The sequence below is a fragment of the Marmota marmota genome, unplaced genomic scaffold (genome assembly GCF_001458135.2).
Source record: "Marmota marmota marmota unplaced genomic scaffold, marMar, whole genome shotgun sequence".
In the NCBI taxonomy this organism is placed as follows: domain Eukaryota; kingdom Metazoa; phylum Chordata; class Mammalia; order Rodentia; family Sciuridae; genus Marmota; species Marmota marmota.
In genome coordinates this window covers 5,520,309-5,539,295 of record NW_026000136.1, presented here as the reverse complement: position 1 = coordinate 5,539,295, position 18,987 = coordinate 5,520,309, and the positions used below count along the sequence as shown (strand labels likewise).

The 18,987-nt window shown below is 46.7% G+C and overlaps 2 protein-coding genes and 1 long non-coding RNA gene across 3 annotated transcripts in view; 2 read left to right on the top strand and 1 right to left on the bottom strand.

Moving 5' to 3' along the window:
• Positions 1-10,654, top strand: part of Eif3b (eukaryotic translation initiation factor 3 subunit B) — a 24,313-nt gene extending 13,659 nt beyond the window's left edge. Inside the window, 9 exon segments of the mRNA XM_048785183.1 lie at positions 2,137-2,209; positions 3,989-4,111; positions 4,923-5,001; positions 5,623-5,761; positions 7,039-7,164; positions 7,665-7,742; positions 8,164-8,272; positions 8,439-8,557; positions 9,102-10,654. Coding sequence (XP_048641140.1) covers positions 2,137-2,209; positions 3,989-4,111; positions 4,923-5,001; positions 5,623-5,761; positions 7,039-7,164; positions 7,665-7,742; positions 8,164-8,272; positions 8,439-8,542 — 831 coding nt within the window. The 3' untranslated portion in view covers positions 8,543-8,557; positions 9,102-10,654.
• Positions 1,756-1,997, bottom strand: LOC107156003. Its single transcript, XR_001505300.2, has 2 exons — positions 1,857-1,997; positions 1,756-1,821 (listed from the first exon to the last, which is right to left on the bottom strand). It is a non-coding gene; the product is annotated as an uncharacterized LOC107156003 (long non-coding RNA).
• A 405-nt stretch (positions 10,655-11,059) lies between the features above and the next one.
• Positions 11,060-18,987, top strand: part of LOC107155900 (kinesin-like protein KIF19) — a 38,516-nt gene continuing 30,588 nt past the window's right edge. The window contains exons 1-3 of the mRNA XM_048785330.1: positions 11,060-11,931; positions 12,947-13,027; positions 17,023-17,133. Of these exons, the coding sequence (XP_048641287.1) occupies positions 11,761-11,931; positions 12,947-13,027; positions 17,023-17,133 (363 nt within the window). The 5' untranslated portion in view covers positions 11,060-11,760. The remainder of the gene's footprint in view (positions 11,932-12,946; positions 13,028-17,022; positions 17,134-18,987) is intronic.

Genomic DNA, 18,987 nt, shown 5'->3' with positions numbered 1-18,987 from the left:
TTTTTTTTTTTTTTTTTTTTTTTTTTGGAGGATGTTAGCGGAATTTTTAATTGTTTAGATTTTGGGATTATTTTCAGCCCCACTTGATACTGAAAGTAGTTAGCTGACATAGTTTAGTAAGTAAGTCTACCTGAGAAATATAACTTCTTTTCTCCATGAAATAACTTTCTGGTCTGTATTTATTATCTTTGACATGGAAACTCTCAGGAGATGGAGGTTTTAGTGTTTTGGTTTTTTTGTATCAGGGATTGAACCCAGGGGTACTTTAACCACCGAGCCACCTCTCTTGTCAACCCTTTTAAAATTGTATTTTGAGACGGTCTCATTAAATTACTTAGGGCCTTGCTAAATTGCTGAGACTGGCTTTGAACTCATGATTCACCTGTCCTCAGCCTCTCAAGTTGCTGACATTACTGGCATGTGCCACTGTGCCCAGCGAGGCTTTATTCTTTTAAGCCTGTTTTATTTTTTAATAGATAATATACTCAGTTGCTTAACATTCACATTGGTAGTAGAAAAGAATGCATTTTCTTTTTAAGTACAGAAAACATTTTCTTTACATAGTTCCATACCCAGATTTTTTATTTGTATCATTTTATTATTTGCTTTATCAAAAAATTACCTGAATTTTCCTTTTAGTGGAATTATTCACCTTCCCTTTCCGTTAATTTCCCCCTTTTAATTTTATTAGTAGTTGAATAACTATTTTAAATTTAAAACATTGTATTGCTTATTTTATTGTTTTGGGGGCAACATTTGTTTTCATGAATCATGTAATCAATATTCAAGGTAGTTCTCCTTTATTGAGACATAGAATCTTATCCTCATATAATAACATAGGCTAGGCATGCCTGAGTAACTCAGTGTAATTCAGGAGAATATCAGATTTCTAGGAAGGATAATAATGGAATTAGAAAAGAGTTCACAAAATGTCAGTAATGATAATGTCTTGGAGAAGGTTGTATAGGAGATTTGAATTAGGAAAAAATAATCTCTTTAATATACAAGAAACAAATTTAGTAAAACCATCTGGGTTACAGGAAAGTTGAATGTAGCTTTTTTATTCATTCTTACCCATATGATGGTAAAGCGGGGGGGGGGGCGTAGTTGTAAGTTAGTTAGAATGAGGAAATATTTAGTACACATCTGGAACTTCTTTGCCTGAGAGGGTGTACTGTCTGAAAGTATAAAAGAGGATCAACAAAAGCTTGAATAAATCCATGGATGACAGACATGGTTGGGTATGAAGGCCAAGTTCAGGGTGTGCTCCTCATCTCTGAGCCTTGAAGTAGCAAAAGGTCACCATCAAAGTCATTAATATTTTTTTTCTTAAGGTGCAGTTAACACCTTAAGAAAATGATAAAATTTTTTAATGATAAAACTCACCTTTTAGTGGTAAGCCAGTTCAGTGGCTTTTAGTATATTTACAAGGTCATATAGCCACCACTGTTCATTCTAGACCATTTTCTTCACTCAGAAGAGAAACTCTGTACCCATTAGCAGTTACTCTCCATATCCCTCCTCACTCAGGACATCTGGTAATCTACCTTCTGGCTCTGTGGATTTTCCTATTTTGGATACTTTCCACAGTCTGGTCTTCTGTGTCACATCTTTTATTTCACATTTTCACAGTTCATCCATTTTGGCATGGATGAGAATGTGTAAGCATCCATTCTTGTTTATGACTGAATAATACTACATTCATGTACATTTTTGGATGTTGGCTGTGGTGAGTAGTGTAGTGCCCTGCTTTTGGACATACTGCTGCTTAAAGATCGCGGTGCAGATTGTATCAATGTAATTTGGTTTCTGTTAATGGACCTTAAAGAGCACTTGGGAACTTATTTAAACAAGACCTTAAAGAGCACTTGGGAACTTATTTAAACAAGCCACAGTGAGTATACCCTCAGGGTAGTTAGAGTCAGCACAGGTCTCCACTGTTCTCTGCTGCATTTGTGCCAATTTATACTCATAAGCATTAGGCACACTTCTTCATGGGAGAATTTTAATCCCATCAGTTGTTTGGGAGTGGTTTACTAGTTGTAAGAATTTATTATTTTATTAAATTCTTTAAGTCTTTTTCTCCTGCTTTCGATTTCCAGAATGTCACCCCCCCCCCTTTTTTTTTTAAATCAGGGTGTTGTCACAAATTTTGAAATCTTCCGAATGAGAGAGAAACAGGTACCAGTGGATGTGGTTGAGATGAAGGGTAAGCTTCATTTTATTGTCTTGTGGTGGGATGGGCCTCCTGTACTGTTTTGCTCTTGACTTCTGCAGCATTCAGCTGCTGACCCCCTAAGCAATTGTAAAGGGTGTACTTGCTCTGTGAACAGCAATCTCTAGACCTGAGCACGTGGAATTGGAGTGGCTTTTGTCCTTTTCAACAAAAAACAGCCTTTAGGTTTTATAAATGCTGGTTAAAGTTGCCCCACTTTCCCCCCCCCACACCTCTGTGATCTGTAGCACAGGAGCCAGGAGGTGTAGTTGTTTTCATACTTAGAAGAGAACGTGTGAAGAATGGGTTTTCATTCCACATTTAAGATGCATCACAAGTGGTGTCTCAGAAAATAAAAGAGGCAAGCCTTTTTTGTTTTTGTTTTTTGTAACCTTAAAGAATATATATGTATCTAATTTCTTGAATGAGTTTCCTTTTTACTTTTTGGTGTAAAAAGGGTCACTTTACCCTGGAGTTATACCTCCAGTCTCCTGTTTTTATTTTTACTTTTTTTTATGTGGTGGTGCTGGGGATTAAACCCAGGGCCTTGTGTATGCGAGGCAAGCACTCTACCAATTGAGCTTATCCCCAGCCCTATTTTTGATTTTGAAACAAGGTCTCACTAAATTTCTGAGGCTGGTCTTGAACTTGTGATATTCACAAAGCTAACTTTATTTCCCTTGCTTAAGATTAGATGTTTGAGGGCTGGAATTGTGGCTCAGTGGTAAAGCGCTTGCCTTGCACGAGCAAGGCCCTGGGTTCAATCCTCAGCACCACATAAAAATAAATAAATAAATAAATAAAGATATCGTGTTCATATACAACTAAAAAATATTTAAAAAAAAAGATTAGACATTTGACTCATGTGTATCTTTGTGTGTATACTGTGGTCTCTGAGGTTGCGAGCAGCAATAGTCAAAATAAGGAATCTAACATGAATTCCCACTGTGTATGTTCCCAGTGAATAATTATCCATGTTTCACTGTTAATGAGAAAACCTGGCTTGCAACAGGGTTCCTTACTGTCACGAACAGTGCTGTTTTTGCCTTTATCTGGGAAATTACTTTGTGTTCTGTTTTGTTGTTCTTGTTGTTCTTTCATGGAGAAAAGGAGAAAATATAGAAATGAGAAAATGGTGAAATGTGGCCATTTTGTCAGGGCAGAAAAGTCATAAGATTCTGCTGCAGGGGACTGGCGTTGTAGTTCAGTGGTAGATCACTTACCTTGCATGCATGAGGCACTGGGTTTGAATCTCACCACATAAAAATAAATAAAGATATTGTGTCCATCTACAGCTAAAAAAAAAAAAAGATTCTGCTGCAGGTCTAGCATTGAGTATAGGAAGGGGGTGCCCTCAGGCCCACCAGACATTGGCCAGACCCACTGTGGGTGTGACTCTTAGGAAAGCAAGAGCTTCTGGGATGGAGGATGAGTTTTACCTAAAGCATCTCATGCAAATTAGATCAGCTTCTTGTGTCGCTTATGATGAAGTCTTGTGTTGCCCAGGGTGGCCTGGAACTCCTGAGCTCAAGTGACCTTTCTGCCTCAGCCTTAGAGTGCTGGGCTCCAGTCATGCACCACTGGGTTAAGCTAAGTCTGTTGCTTTCAGCTTCTGTAATAGTTGCCTTTTCTTGCTGTCACTTGTTCTGTGGGCCTTTTAGTAAATTTTAAGAACTTTGGGGGCTTTTATCTGGTTGAATAGTGAACATCTTAACTGATTAGAATGTTCTCGTAAGTGATCACAAAGGATGCTAACTTTTTTATTGATTATAGAAACCATCATAGCCTTTGCCTGGGAACCTAATGGAAGCAAGTTTGCTGTGTTACATGGAGAAGCTCCACGGATATCTGTCTCTTTCTACCATGTGAAGAGCAATGGGAAGATTGAGCTCATCAGTAAGTGGCCTGGCCCATCTTGGGCCCCCTTTCCTTGACAGATGAGCGAAGGCGATAGGATTTGGTTTTTGCCAAGAGTGAGTGGTGGACTGACCTGGGCAGACTTCTGAGCAGACTTCTGAGCAGGCCTGAGTTTGATGTAAATAAGGCAGCCATGGTTCAGGTGATGTGCATTTATTAGTGAGGCTGAGATTCCTCATGGGAGGGAACTTCATGACCACAGAGCCTAAGCTTCTGTGACCCTGGCTTTTTTTAATAACTTGGGGTTTCTCAGACCCCATCTTCTTTCATTGGTCTGAGTGAAGTTATATTTTGTCCTTTTATAGCTGGGTGTTTCGGGGGGGGGGTCACTTGATTGCATACATGTGCATGTCACTTGGCCTTCGGGGTCCTTCTGACCCAAGGCCTGTCGTGTCTCTGATCACCTGATGGGTACCATGAGCCGGAATGATGAACATTTATAATAAGGGCAATTTTTTGACGAATTGCTTTCTGAAATTAAAAAAATTTTTTTACATATATATATAATTTTTATATATGTATGTAATGTTCTATGTATAATGTTCTACACCTAAAAAGAACTCTTTTGCTCTTTTTTTCTTTTTTTTTTTTTTTTAAGTGTATATCGTATCTTAGATGCACCTAAATGATGGATTTTCTAAAATTGTTTTTCAGAGATGACCAAATGGTATGATATGTGTGTGAATTCTGTATGAGTCCGTTTTTATCAGACCTAGCTTAGAGCAGTAACGATGTGTCTGGGCTGTAGAACCATGCATAGGCTCCTCATAGGCACCTCCTTTCCTTTCAGAAGTGTTCGACAAACAGCAGGCAAACACGATCTTCTGGAGCCCTCAGGGGCAGTTCGTTGTGCTGGCTGGTCTGAGGAGGTGGGTCCAGCAGTCCTGTTTTTGTATCGGCACCCTGACCCAGGTCTGTGGGTTGTAGCAGGCTCTATGTCCCTTGTCTCTTGCTTAAGAGGTGAAATGCTATCGTTGAATTGTGTCACTGTCCCAAACTTGGGTGAGATCAGGCAGATTTCATGGATGGATATGAACATCCTTCTGTGATTGAGCAAGGGACCTTCCCAGCAATCCAGTTACTCTCATGTGAAGTCCCACATCTTCTAGCATGACTGCTATTTAATTAAATAGCTGTGAGATTATCTTTTACCTATGAGAACTTTTCAATGTCTCTTTTCCCTCACTTCCCTACCATACCAGTTGAATATTTAGAAATAGTAAAGATATTTAGCATTTTACACCTCAGTTAAAACAACATCAGTTTGTTGCTTAATTCCCTTGCTATTGCAAAGAGGAGTTGTTACTCCACTTTGGGAGGCGTGGTTAGCCTTGGTGCACTTTTTTTCAGAAACAGTAGCATAGTGCCCCACAACCAGCAGTGGTCAGTTGGCTTCTGGTCTCTGCATATTGCCCTGGCCCTCATGCCCCTCAGAGCAGGAAAGTGGGAATGAATATGTGGAGCCTGACTGCTGTGTGTTGTCTCTGCAGTATGAATGGTGCCTTAGCATTTGTCGACACTTCCGACTGTACTGTCATGAACATTGCAGAGCACTACATGGCCTCTGACGTCGAGTGGGATCCAACTGGGCGCTATGTGGTCACTTCTGTGTCCTGGTGGAGCCATAAGGTAGGGGCTGTGAAGCCTCAGCAGGAGAACCAAACTGACTGTTTGGGGATCTTAAGAAAAGAGCGTTGTGCCTTTCCCATCCCATCAGAGAACATGGGCATTCTTATTTTCAACTTTTTTTTTTTTTTTTAATGTTCTTTGTAGTTGTATATGAACACAATACCTTTATTTTTTGTTTATTTATATGTGGTGCTGAGGATCGAACCCAGGGCCTCAGATGTGTGAGGCAAGCACTCTACCACTGAGCCACAACCCCAGTCCCTTCTGTTCTGTCTTTGACAAAAGAGCTAAGGTTGGTGTCAGTGAAAGGAGGATTCAGGGATTGTAGAAAAGGTGGAGCCTGGCACAGGAGCAACATCTGGGGAGAGTCATATCCTAGGCCTGGGATTCTGGAGAAGGGTGAGATTGTGTTACTCACACGCCTTTTTGGGGAGAGTAGTATGGAGGTACATCCCAGCTGAGCAGTTTCCTCTGGAGTCTCACAAAAGATTCATAACCTGAGGACTTTTCAAGGGAGCGTTTCTGCCTGCAAGGCCAGTCTGCAAGAGTACAAGTACATCTCCCCACCTCAAGTTCATTGTGCCAGGTCTTCCAAGAACTTCTCTTTGTATTTAATGAGTCTCTTGTTGGTGTATGAACATCTGACCTGATCGTTGCAGATGCAACCTTTGTGATCAAATGGGGTGATTCTGTTTAGTGAGGCAACAAACTGGTAGGAACACCAACTTTCCAGATCTCTCTGGGAACAGTGTCTTGAGTCACAGTCTCTGTGTTCAGATTAGGGTGCCTGATCAAGGCCCATGTCCAGACCTGTTCAGCTGTCACCATAATAAGGCCTACCTTCACACCTACTTAAGATCCTTATAAACTGCTGGCCACTGTTCTAGATAACACACTTAGCTAAAGAGTAATGAGGCAGTGAGGAGTCATACCAACATATGAGCTAAGGCACTGCATCCTGCATTAAGGGATGAAAAAACAATGTGGCTGGTGGTAGGTGACTTGCATTCTGGGGCAAGTTCCTTATTGCAGTAGGAATAAACATGCTTATGCTTTCCTAAGTACTCTGTAAGCTGTGTTCTGCAGTTCATCTGTCTCTCGTTTGTTCACTGTCTTGTTTACCCTTGCTGAGGGGCCCTTGTTTTTTTCCCTATTGGATCTCAGATACCCAGAATGTCATTGTGCAGCTTCCAGGGTTGCTATTATGTGCAGTGAAGGTTCGAGGGTCTTTTGTCTCCCTGCTGGAGCAGTGACTCGCAGCACACACTGTGTTGTAGGTGGACAACGCTTACTGGCTGTGGACATTCCAAGGACGCCTTCTGCAGAAGAATAATAAAGATCGCTTCTGCCAGCTGCTGTGGAGACCACGGCCCCCCACACTTCTCAGCCAGGAACAGATAAAGGTGTGGGGTCTCTTGAGCTTCAGTGGAAGCAGTGTGGCCCTGTTTTTTCCCCACGATTGTGGAGGTGGTGGTGGAGGGTAGAAACAGGATATTTCTGGACAGGCCAGAAGATTCAAGAACAGTGGGGACTAAATGGAAAAGAATAGTTTCAGGATTGTCAACATAAATTTTCGGGATGTTTAAGGAAATTCCGCATTAACTGGGAGGGGTGAACAGAAATGCTAGGAGCTGTTAACAATCTGTGTGGGATTAGGAGAAACACATCTGGGATTTACATAATTGTTAAGTAGGTCAGTGGTAGTAGACCAACACTAAAGAGAATAGAAATCCCAGGAAAAAGTCACTCAGGATGAAGTGAAAGGGAAACCATGGTGTTCCTCGTTGCCCCAGGTGACTCTCTCTAAAATCACTGAGCGTTGTTTCATGTTGGCAAATTTGAAGGCTGTGTTTGTGGTTCTTGCTTTAAATGTTAAACCCTGAGTGACTTGTTTTTGTTTCAGCAAATTAAAAAGGATCTGAAAAAATACTCTAAGATCTTTGAACAGAAGGACCGTTTGAGCCAGTCGAAAGCATCAAAGGTAAGCCTCACTCTGAAAACTGAGGGGAATGCCAAAGCTGCCATGGCACTGGAGAACCAGTGTGGGTGTAGGGGAGGGTGTGCTACTGGTCTCCATGGGACAGATGGGGGCGCTGCTCCTCCCCCGGACCATTGACCTTTTCTGGAGCAAGGCAAGGGGGTAGGCCAACAGCATTGGGTTTGGTGTCCACCTTGACCCTGTTGCTGGCTGGTTTTTCAAATATAGGGTCAGGGAGAGGGACAGGAAGAACACTGAGAACTGACGTTTTCCTTGCGGGAAGAGTTCTCTGTAAATGGAGTGGTGGGTACATCGCTCAGTAGGATGCAGGCTGCTTGTGGCAGAAAGCTTTCACTTAAGTTAAGCAAAAGCACATGAAGATGAGTTCTGTTAATTCTGTGACTTTCCACTTACCTGTACTTAGGAATTGGTGGAGAGGAGGAGAACCATGATGGAAGATTTCCGGAAATACCGAAAAACGGCCCAAGAACTCTACATGAAGCAGAAAAATGAACGTCTAGAACTGAGAGGAGGTAACAAAGGTTCTGAGGGTGTCCAGCAGTGGAGAGGGCTTCCCAGCCCATGGGTGGTGCGACTCCTTAGTGCAGTGCCTCTCTCCTATGCCAGGCTGTGGCTGTAGCTTCCGCAGCTGCCAGTGAGCATCTATGATCCAAGGGTCAGCACACTTTGTCCTCTCAGGGGTGGACACTGACGAGCTGGACAGCAACGTGGATGACTGGGAGGAGGAGACCATTGAGTTCTTTGTCACTGAGGAGGTGATTCCTCTTGGGAACCAGGAGTGACCTGAGCACTGTGTGGTAAGACTGTCCTTGCTGTTTTGTTGCCCCATGTTAGAAAATGTGGTGTTGAAGGTGGGTGGAGTGGGCCTCAGGGTAGCCAAGACTGTGTGTGTGGAATGTGAAGAGCAAGTTCAGAGCTACTCTAGGAACCTGACAGAACACCTGGTCAGTTAGCAGAAGATGTCATGAGACACCTTGGATTATGAATGAGGTTGATGGGAAGAGACAGAAGTCCAGCGTGATCATCTCTGGAGGGCTTTGCTAGTGGACAGCCTCAGGGGCCCATAGGAAGAAGAGTTGGGCACAGCAGCTGTGACTCTCTATGTCAATCACTGTCAGTTCTGAGACAGAACTGCTTAGTGACTGTCTCTTGTCCTCACTTCATGGCTATCTAGGGGCAGGAGTACTAAGCCACACAGTTCCTTTGTGCTTGGGTGCTTTGTGGCTACGTGCAGTGGGTCATGGACTCAAAGGATGGTGTTTGCGCTGGGAACTACCAAGGGGCCTGCTCGGCGGGGAGGGCAGCGGCACCTCCTGTGGTTCACCTGTCCCTTTGTTGCAGCATCACCACATCGTGCCCTGAAGCGGAGGCCACCCTTTTGCAGAAAGCCTGCACAACTCTGAATCTGTACCTGTGCTCTCTCTCACTCTGGGCTGTGAACGCACCTGGGATTCTTCCATCCTGACACTTTTTTGTGCCTTTAAACCCCTGGTGTGCACAGTGGGGAGGTTTCGAGGCACTGCTTTGGTTTTTCTCATCTGGATTTGTCAACCACCAGTGGTTGCCGAGCAAGACTCCCAGCGGTGCTCCTGTCGTCTCCTCTCCTCCTGCGGTGGTGTTCCAGGGGTTCCACCTGCTGCTGAGCTGGGTTTTAGTTCAAGGACTCACTGTTTTCTATGTGGGCCAGTGTTGGGTGCGTCCTGGTGACTGGCAGGGGGACAGCATACTGCCTGTGTCCCACCGAGCTCAGAGGTGCCATGGCCATGGACTCCGTGGTGCAGGTGTGGCAGGTTCTCTCAGCAGGTTGAATGTGGAAATAAAGCAACCCTGTGTGAAAAAGCTGTCTTTTCTCCTCTTTGCATGTAGGTAAGCGCCTTGACTCTGGTGCCTCTGTTCCCCTTCTCCCAGGACTAAGGGTCTGTAGCCAGGCCTGGTGCGGGGGAGCTGGCAGTCAGTCACTCCACACATATACTTGGCTTGCAGGGATCCTGATGGCAGCTCGGAGAACCCAGCCTCCCACCCACTCTGCTGCCTTTCCAGCCATGAGTTGGTCCAGTGGGTCCAAAATAGTTTCTTCAGTTTTTTCATTCTATGGGGAAAAAAAAGTGCATGTCATTTCTGAAAACCCTTTAGTCTTTCTGGAGTTAGACAGAAAGTTTGTATTGAGTGCATCAGTTCAGCCACTGTGATGTCGTCACAATATTTACTTTTACTATTGAGAAGGGAGTGAACAGATCCCTGTGGCTTCAGTCATTTTCTCTGTAGTGTCTTGCCACCCATCTGTGCCTTGTGATATTGCATTCTCTCCCACCTCCTTCCCTGCATCTCACAGAGCCTGAAGTTGTGCTAAAATAGCAGGACACACGGGAGGGGCTTTCTAGGATCCACAGCCATGCGACATCTGCAAATCTAAGGCATGCTTGAGATGGCAAGATAGGCTGATCTACAGGCAGGGACAGGGGCCAAGTACTGCCCTTGAGACACTCAGTTGGCTCCTGACAGGTTGCTGCCTGGTCCCAAGCTCTTAGCTGAGTGTCCTCAGGAGTGAGGCTGTGCCCCAAGCTTATCTGGCCTGTCATGGAGGCTCCAGGGTGACTGACTGGGTTTTCCTGGGGCATGGAAGGGGCTTTGTACCTTTCCCTTCTTGTGAGACTTCCTCTCGATTCTGTCACTGTTATAGTCCTGCCATGTCTCGCCCCTAGCACCCATTTTTATAGTATTCCTGTTCACTCTCAGTGCTTCAAACTCTAGAATGCTCTTTTCTAATTTCATGGCAATGAGAAGGCGGCACACTGTTCTATCATTAACAGGTTTTTAACAACTTTCAAAAGTTTTTTTCACTGTTTTAATTTGTAATTGTTTTACATGATTTATAAATAAAAGGATTTCTGAAACACTGCTGGCTCTTCTGAAGTAGAGATGGAATTCCCAGGATGACAATTTTTAGGGGAAATTAACTGATCGTCCCAGAGCCAGAGGAGGGGGTGTCCCCATTGCTTGGGGGCTGTTGGGTGGGCCTGAGCCCTCTGAAGCCTTGTCTTGGTCCTGTCTCTATGAAGCAAAAGGAGTGCCTTGTTCTGTTGATCCAGGCTGGGGCTTTTACTTCCAGGGCAGAGGGTTGGGAGACTTAGCTTTTAAAGGGTTGCTCTCCCTCCCTCAAGGGAGGGTATCTGGATACCAAGAAGGGGAGAGGAAAATGACCAAGTGTGAACTGTGCCCTCGCATGAACCATCCAGTGGTTTTACAAAAGCAGCACAGTGGTTTATGGAGCAGGAGGGTCTGAGAGCTCCTGGTGAGCTTAAGGGATTAATTAGCTGGGGCTCACCTCTGCCAACTGTCCAGCTCTAGTTGGGATCCTGGAGGGGGCTCAGACTTGGCCTTCACAGGCCCTGGCTTTGTGTGACTTCATCAGCACACAAGGGCACTGTCCTGTTTGTAGCGCATCTCTGACTTTGGGCTGGGTCTTCCTGCAACCCCTCTGCCTGCATGGCCTGACAAGTGCAGACTGCTGCACTGGGTAGGTTCATAAGCAATGCCTTCCCCCAGGGACTACAGTGGAAAAGTTGAGCACAGCGTATAAGCAACGAATACAAGCTGAGCAGCCTCTAATCAGGCCCTGGATGTGCAGATGAACAATGTGGGAGCAGAGAGAGAGTCATGTGGAAAAGGGCATTTACAGCGTGGTTATTTCCTTTAGCTGTTGCTGGTTGTCCCTTGGGTGGAAAAGCCCCAAGATGACCATGATCTGCTGCACTGAGGCAGCCCCTGAGGTGGGCCACGGCTCCTGTGTTCAGGGTGGGAGAGGGGAACTCTACAAAGAGCAGGTGCAGGCCCTGTCAGGGCAGGCTCACCATAGACCAGTAAGACCCATGGACATGGGGTTGCTATGGCATTAGGTGGTACACAGATAGGAAGCCTGTGCTGACTTCTAGTTACTGGCTCATGTGCTCCTGTCTTGGTCTTGGAGAGTTTCTTAGGCATCACCCCTGGGACCCAGCTGATGTCATGGGGCAGGGCGGGGCTGAGCTTAGACCGCACCTGGCTCTGCTTCTGCCAGGATAACGGCCAGACCCTGTTCTGCAGCATGCCTTCCCACCAGGTTGCTGGCCCTTCCCCAGCCCAGGGTAGCCCAGCCTTGAGGGAGATGGAGCCTAAGGACCAGCAGCTCATGGTAAGCACCCCTCTCTCACCCTTTGTGTCCCCTACCCTCCCAGTTCTCACTTCCCTTACACTCTGAACCCACCACCTTGGGACAATCTCTTAACAGCCGTCTCATGTCCAGGGTCCCACCTCTGCTCCGCCAGAGACCTAGCGACCTCATGCCCTCCTCACCATGTCTCCAGACTCCTTACCCCCTGCCCTGTGACCCTCCCTCCCCAGGGAACTTGGGACCTGGACCAGGACTCAGTTGGGGGCAGGACTGTGCTCCTCAACCCCTACATAGGCCCTATCCACACCCATCTGTTAAGTGACTTGACCTCAGCTTTTCTGACTTTGGGGGAACTAAAACCAGGGACTGGCCCCAAGTGTGGGCTGGTAAAAGAGAGACCAGTGATATTGGCCCCAGTTCATATATAGTCTAATTCCAGCCATCTTCCATTTGGGAAGTAGGTGGGTTTTTTTTTTTAGTTGTTGATAGACCTTTATTTTATTTATTTATTTGTGGTGCTGAACCCACTGCAAGAATCCGGTGCCTCACACATGCCAGGCAAGTGCATTAGCACTGAGCCACAGCCATAGCCCAGCCCGGATGTAGGTTCTTCTGTGTGCTCACTTTGGGCCTGGTCACACTCCATAGCTATGTGACCTTAGGCAAATACTTCCCTCTCTATGTGCCTCAGTACCTTCTTCTGTTCCACAAGGGTGACATAACCATGTATTCCTCAAAGGGTTGCTGCAAGACATAAATAATTTCATGCCAGTGTTAAGTTAGGCAGGGGCTCGGGTAAGGCTCAGTAGTGGAGCCCTTGCTTTGCTTGCATGAGGCCTGGGTTCCATCACCAGCAACACAAAAAACAAAATAGAAGGGAAAAAAATGACTCCGGAGGGCTCCTTCTGCTTCACTGAGTTTGTATGGGACATCAAAGAAGGACAGGAGGGAGTTTGGGCTGGGCAACTTGCTGTTTGAGGAAGAAGGAGCAATCTTAGAGGGACTCGTGAATGTACTGCTCCTGTCCTACCCACAGGTGGCGCTTCGAATCCGTCCACTCAATGCAGCAGAGTTGGAGGAAGGAGCCACCGTCATTGCCCACAAAGTGGGGGACCAGGTGAGGTTGGGAGGCACAGAGGCACAGGGTAGCTGTGAAGCTCACCCAGCCATGCACATTTACCTGTGTAACTCATTCTCTCAACAAATGCTTATATAGTAGCTCCCACCCACGGGTCAAGTGGAGGCTGACAAGGGTCCCGCCAAGTTTGTTTTTATTAATATTGTGTATAATGTTGGGAATTTCATCCAAACGGCTGTGGTAAAGACCTCTGGTGAGACACTGGAGCAGGGCTGGGAGGCCGGAAAAACTAGGCAGAGTGGGCAGCAGGCTGGAGTCCTGAAGCAGCCAGGTGTGGCCTATTTGAGAAGCAGCTGGAGTGAGCAGAAGAGGCTGGGAGAGCAGTTTTAGTAGGCCCAGGTCTAGATCTGCAGTCAGACTCCCAAGAGATTCTCCTTCACTGCCGGCTCACTGCCATTGCTAGGGATTTCTCCTTAGAGACAGACTCAGAGCCAAGTTAACCACATGGTTAGCAAAGCTTTTGCCCTTGATTTCCACCTGCAAGAACAAATGCCAAATTTGGGGTATGTCATTGGAAAGTGGGTGGGTTTTTTCATTTGTCATTAGGAAGGTGTCTTCCATGAAGAATGAAATGGCTCTGGAGAGGTGGTTTATGCTGAAGTCCGAAGGACCCAGATCTTGGTGGTGGGCATTCCCTGTTGACAGCTGTCCCCTGGGGTGGGGGTACCTATCCTGATTTGGCAGGTCAGGAAGAAGACAATTGGACAGAACATCTGTGGGGTGAATGGCAGGCAAAGAGATTGGGGTGAGTCAGCACTGAAGTTGCAGAAAACTAAGCTAAAAACACAAGACTGCTGTTACATTGAGAGAGTCAAAAGTTTTGCAGGAAAGGATGTGGATTTGCTACAATGGATGTGGGAACACTGAGTGTTACTCTACTGAAACTCATGAGGTAACAGCATAGTGCAGTCAGAGGTGCAACTGTCACCTGATAGCAGTAAGTCAGGAAGTGGTAGAGAACTGACAGAGATGCCACCCCCAGCATGCTCATGGGCAGATGTGGTGGTGTAGACCCAAGATCAGTGAGAACAGTGGACATGTTAGGCGCAGGGCCTGTGCTTCACACAGGTTCATAGCATCTCGCTGTGCACTGTAGATGACTCACTCTGAGAACTGAGTTCACATCACATACATTTCACCAATTCAAAGCACGCCATCCAGGGTGTTTAATTCATCCTCAGGGCTGTGTTACCAGCATCTCTATCCAGTGACAGAATGGTTTCCTCACCCCAAAAGAAGGCCCCATTCCTCTTCCCCCTCTTCCTGCCACTGGAAGCCACCAGTCCACTTTCTGTCTCTATTTTATTTAAATGCAATCTTGGAGATGCAGCCCATTGCTTCTTCCATCTAGCCTGAGGTATATGAGGGTCATCTATGTTGCAACGTGTGTATGTGTGTGTATGTATGTATATATGTGTGTATGTATATGTGTGTATATATATATGTGTGTGTGTATATATGTGTGTGTGTGTGTATATATATATATATATATATATATATATATATATATATAAATCAGGAATTGAACCCAGGGGTGCTTAACCACTGAGCCACATCCACATCCGTTTTTATTTTTATATTTTTTTGTGGTGCTGGGGATTGAACTCAGGGCCTTATGCATGCAAGACAAGCACTCTACCAATTGAGCTATATCCCTACCCCTCCTGTGTATTTTTTGAGACAGGATCTCCAGAGTTACTTAGAGCTTCCCTAAGGTGCTAAGGCTGGCCTTGAATTTGGCAATCTTCCTGCCTCAGCCTCCCAAGCCACTGGGATTACAGGTGTGCATCACCCACACCTGGCATGTTTTATTTTAACTTTTTATTTTAATCTTTATTTTATTTATTTATTTTTATATGGTGCTGAGGATCAAACTCAGGGCCTCACACATGCTAGGCGAGCACTCTACCACTGAGCCACAACCCCAGCCCTTATTTTAACTTTTTATGGTGAAGTAACTTCAGACCATTGAAAAGTTGCAGGAGCCCTATAGGGCTCCCACATTCCCTGTGTCTAGATTTTCCAAATGTTAACATCTATCCATGTTTGCCTGCTCTCCTACTTCCCTGTGGTACAGACCTTTTTTCTGGAGTGCTTGGAGTAAGTGGTGGCCATTAGGGCTCTCCCCACTCAAACATTTTGGCATATGTCTCTTGAAAACAAGAACATTTTTGTAACTGACCTCAGGGCAGTGACCGAAACCAGGAAGTACATGTTGATCTAATATTATCTAATCTATAGACACTCATATTTTGCTGATTTTTCTCAATAATGTTCTTTATGATAAAAGAAAATATTTTTTTGGTCCAAGAGTCATGCAGCTGATATATATAATATTTTAAAGTTAACAGGATTCTCAGTTACTCTTTTTTTTAACCTTTATTTTATTTATTTGTTTTTATATGGTCCTGAGGATCATACTCAATGCCTCACATGTGCCAGGCAAGTGCTCTACCATTGAGCCATAACCCTAGCTGATATTTTTGAACACCCAGGACTCAGTGATTTCCCACCATCACCCCTCACAGCTCTTAACAGGTGGGTTCTATGATCACAGCCATGTTACAGAGGAAAAAACTGAGGCCTGGAAAGTTGAGGCAAAGGATCCGAGGTCTCCCCGCTGGTAAGAAATAGGAATCCAGGCTACAGGGCTCCAGAGCACACTTTATTATTATCATTTTTTTTTTTTTGTAGTTGTTGATGAATCTTTATTTTATTTATTTACATGTGGTGCTGAGGATCAATCCCAGCACCTCACATGTGCTAGGCAAGTTCTCTACCACTGAGCCACAACCCCAGGCCTCCAGAGCATTTACCCCCTTCCTGGCTCTGCTGGGTTAGGAGCTCCTAACAGAGATTCGTCTGATTTCTCCTGCAACACAAGCCGAGCCTGCAGTGGGTCTGTTCCTGCAATCCTTGGAAGGAGAAGTAAGACACAGGAAAGAGGGTTGGCTTACATTATGGAACAAGTGCTGGCCAGAAGCCAAGAGCAGGCCTGGAGACCTGGACCCAGCCCTGCCACCAAATCCCCAACAACCTCTAGTAGGCCCTTGCCTCCCAGGACCTCTATTTCCAAAGCTGTGAACAGATGGAAGGGTCGGGCTGTGGCCAGATGGTGGGGCTCTTGGTTTTGCCCAGCAGTGTCCCCCAACTCCACGGTTCCTCTCAGGTCCCCACCAGCCAGGATGTGTTTGGCTTCTAATTGCCACTGTCTTCCCCACCTCCCAATTCCCTGGGAAAGGCTCCTTTGAACCTCTCTGTCCCCAGAGAGCCTAATACCCTTTGCTTCTTAATTGCGTATTTATTTGAGGTCTTTATGTGAGGTGTGTGAAGTCAGAGACACCTGGTGGAGGTTGGGGGCGACCAGGCTCTCAGAAACAAAGCTATGGATGGAGGGTTTGGATGGTCCTTTTGTTCTCTTTCCTTTCTCTGGCTTCCCCTCCCACACCTGGCCCCAACCAGAGGCAAGAGCTGAGAAGGAATGAAAATACTCAAACACCATGGGGTGACTACGGTGTGAGGTGGCCAGCCCAGCACCCTACGGTTTACAAAATCCCTTGTTCCCTTTTGTCCTCATAGTTCATAGAAGGGTTTGTCACACAGGCCTTGGCCCAGGATGCGCACTGAGAATGCTGGCCTGTTGTGCTGAGCTGGGCTGTACCAAGCGTGACTGGGTTGCCCTCCTCAGGCTGAGGTTGGAGGGACATCTCTGGGATGAATGTGAATGTGGCTGCAGAGCTCAGCAGACCTGGAGTTGCTGACAGTCATGCTTTGGTGGTTCAATAGCAAGAGACATCACCCCCTCAGAAAGTGAGTGGGGAGGTGCTATGGTGGGGGGTGGTTACTCACCACACCACCAACTTGAGCACAAAAGATGTAAGCCCTTCTCGAATCCAGACCTCATCCAGGTGGGTGCCTGAGCTGGAGCCCTTCTGGTGTTCTGACCAGCCCTCCACCTGTCTCGTTGTTCCCAGGTGGTTGTGCTTATGGACCCCAATGAGGATCCTGAGGACCCTCTGCGTGCACACCGGTCACGGGAGCGCACCTTCATTTTCGACACTGTTTTCGACCAGCACGCATCACAGGTGCCCACTCATCTGCCCTCCCCCTGTCCACATTGGGCTGCAGGGCCTTTTGGGAGGGACTGGTGGCCAGGCCATCTCATGGGTCTTCTCCCCAGGTCTCCCTCAGGAACAAGGAGGGTGTGGCCAAAATACCCACCCAAGGTTCAAGAGTAGGAGGCCCTTCCGTGGACACAGGGGCCACCAGGTGCTGGCACTGCCAGGAGGCTTCTCTTTAGTTCATTCACTCACCACTTCATTCCACAAGGCGGGCTCTGTCCTGCCCCCGGTTAAAATACAGTCCCTGCCCCATGTGGCACATATCCCAGCAGAAGAGGCAGATGAGGGCAAGGGGAGAATACGCTTATTTGTGACATCGGCTGTACCAGGCCAGGCAGGAGTGAGCAGTGAGGGCCTTTCTGAGGAGAGACATTTATGCTGAGACCTGAGGGAGGAATGAGCCAGCATGGAACAGAAGGGGGGTCCAGGTGGAAGCTCTGTCATGCCCACTTCACAGGTGGGGTGCCTGCGGCTTTGTAAAGCTACATAGTGAGGCCCAGAGCTGGGCATTTGGGTCTGGTGTGAAGACACACTCCTTCACCTTCACAACACTACCACCAGTTAAGGGACAAAACACTGTCCAATGTGTCATCTGCCCCTCCCTTCTGAGTGGGACCTGGATACTCTACATTACAGAGGGAGCCAGGGCTCAGAGTATGACAGAGAGAGCCAGTCCTAAAGGCTGGTCACCTTCTGGGGTACAGGAATTGGACTCCACACCTCAGTGGAGAACTGGTGGAGTTTGTGGCCATCTTCAGCCTACCACTCTTTCTGACCTACGCTGTCTGCCCAGTGGACCCCAGAGGCCAATTCCCATGGATGGCATCTCAGCAAGGATTGCAGAGCTCACCAGAGGGCCTGCTGGAAACACAGTGGCCACCTGCTGGTACTAGGAATGTCCCCCTCGGTTCAGGACTTAATTGGGAAGCAGAGCAGAGCCCCCATGGCTGTCTGAGCAGGCTGTATTTCCTCATTCTCAGAGTCTTCATGGCCTCGAGGGTAGAAGGAACTGCTCTCATTGACGGGCATCAAGTGGCTGCTCTGTGCCATGTCTGTGTTCCAGGCCCCAGTAAACCTCATTTGACAAACCTCACAGCAACCCTGTGACACATACAGGAACACACCCTCATTCTGCAGATGAGGAAACAGATCTCTGGAAGTTAGCCACCTGCCTAAGGTCACACAGAGGGCTGCAGACCCCAGATTCTGATTGTACATTTGAAGCTAGAGGGAGGCACTGCCAACTTTGGGGTCTTCCAGCCCAGGCTATAGGTCGTATCATGAGTGGAGAACAAGGTCCAGAGTGGGCACCCAGGAGGTACAATATAAGGGGTGTCTGCTGTTTCTGTCAGGCCAGTGGGACCTGCAAAACACACCAGCCCTGGAGTGCCTCTCCTTGGACTCCCCTGTGGACAGCGTGTTCACCACCCATACAATCCTGTTGCTTGGCACTGCTGCCTTGTATCATGTTCTACCTGCCCACCATCCCAGTTTATGCTTGTAAAGATGGTCAAATACTCTTCACATACTTCCAAGTCTGTCCCTCCTAGTCCTTTGTTTCTTTTCTGCTCCTTTCAATTCTCTCAGAAGCCCTGGGAAAGACTCGCCTGTGTTTGGTAGCTTCATGCATTAGTCCTTCTGGTGGCAGGTCCCTGCTACCTTCTCATTTAATCCTCGTTCAGAACCAGGCTGTGAGGTCAGCACTGTCTCACACCATGAGGCTTGGCATGGTGGAGGCAGTGGCCAAAAACTACCCAGCGACAGCCTGGGGTTAGTACCCAGGCATTTCCAACACCAGGCTTCTCCCTCCTGTGTGTT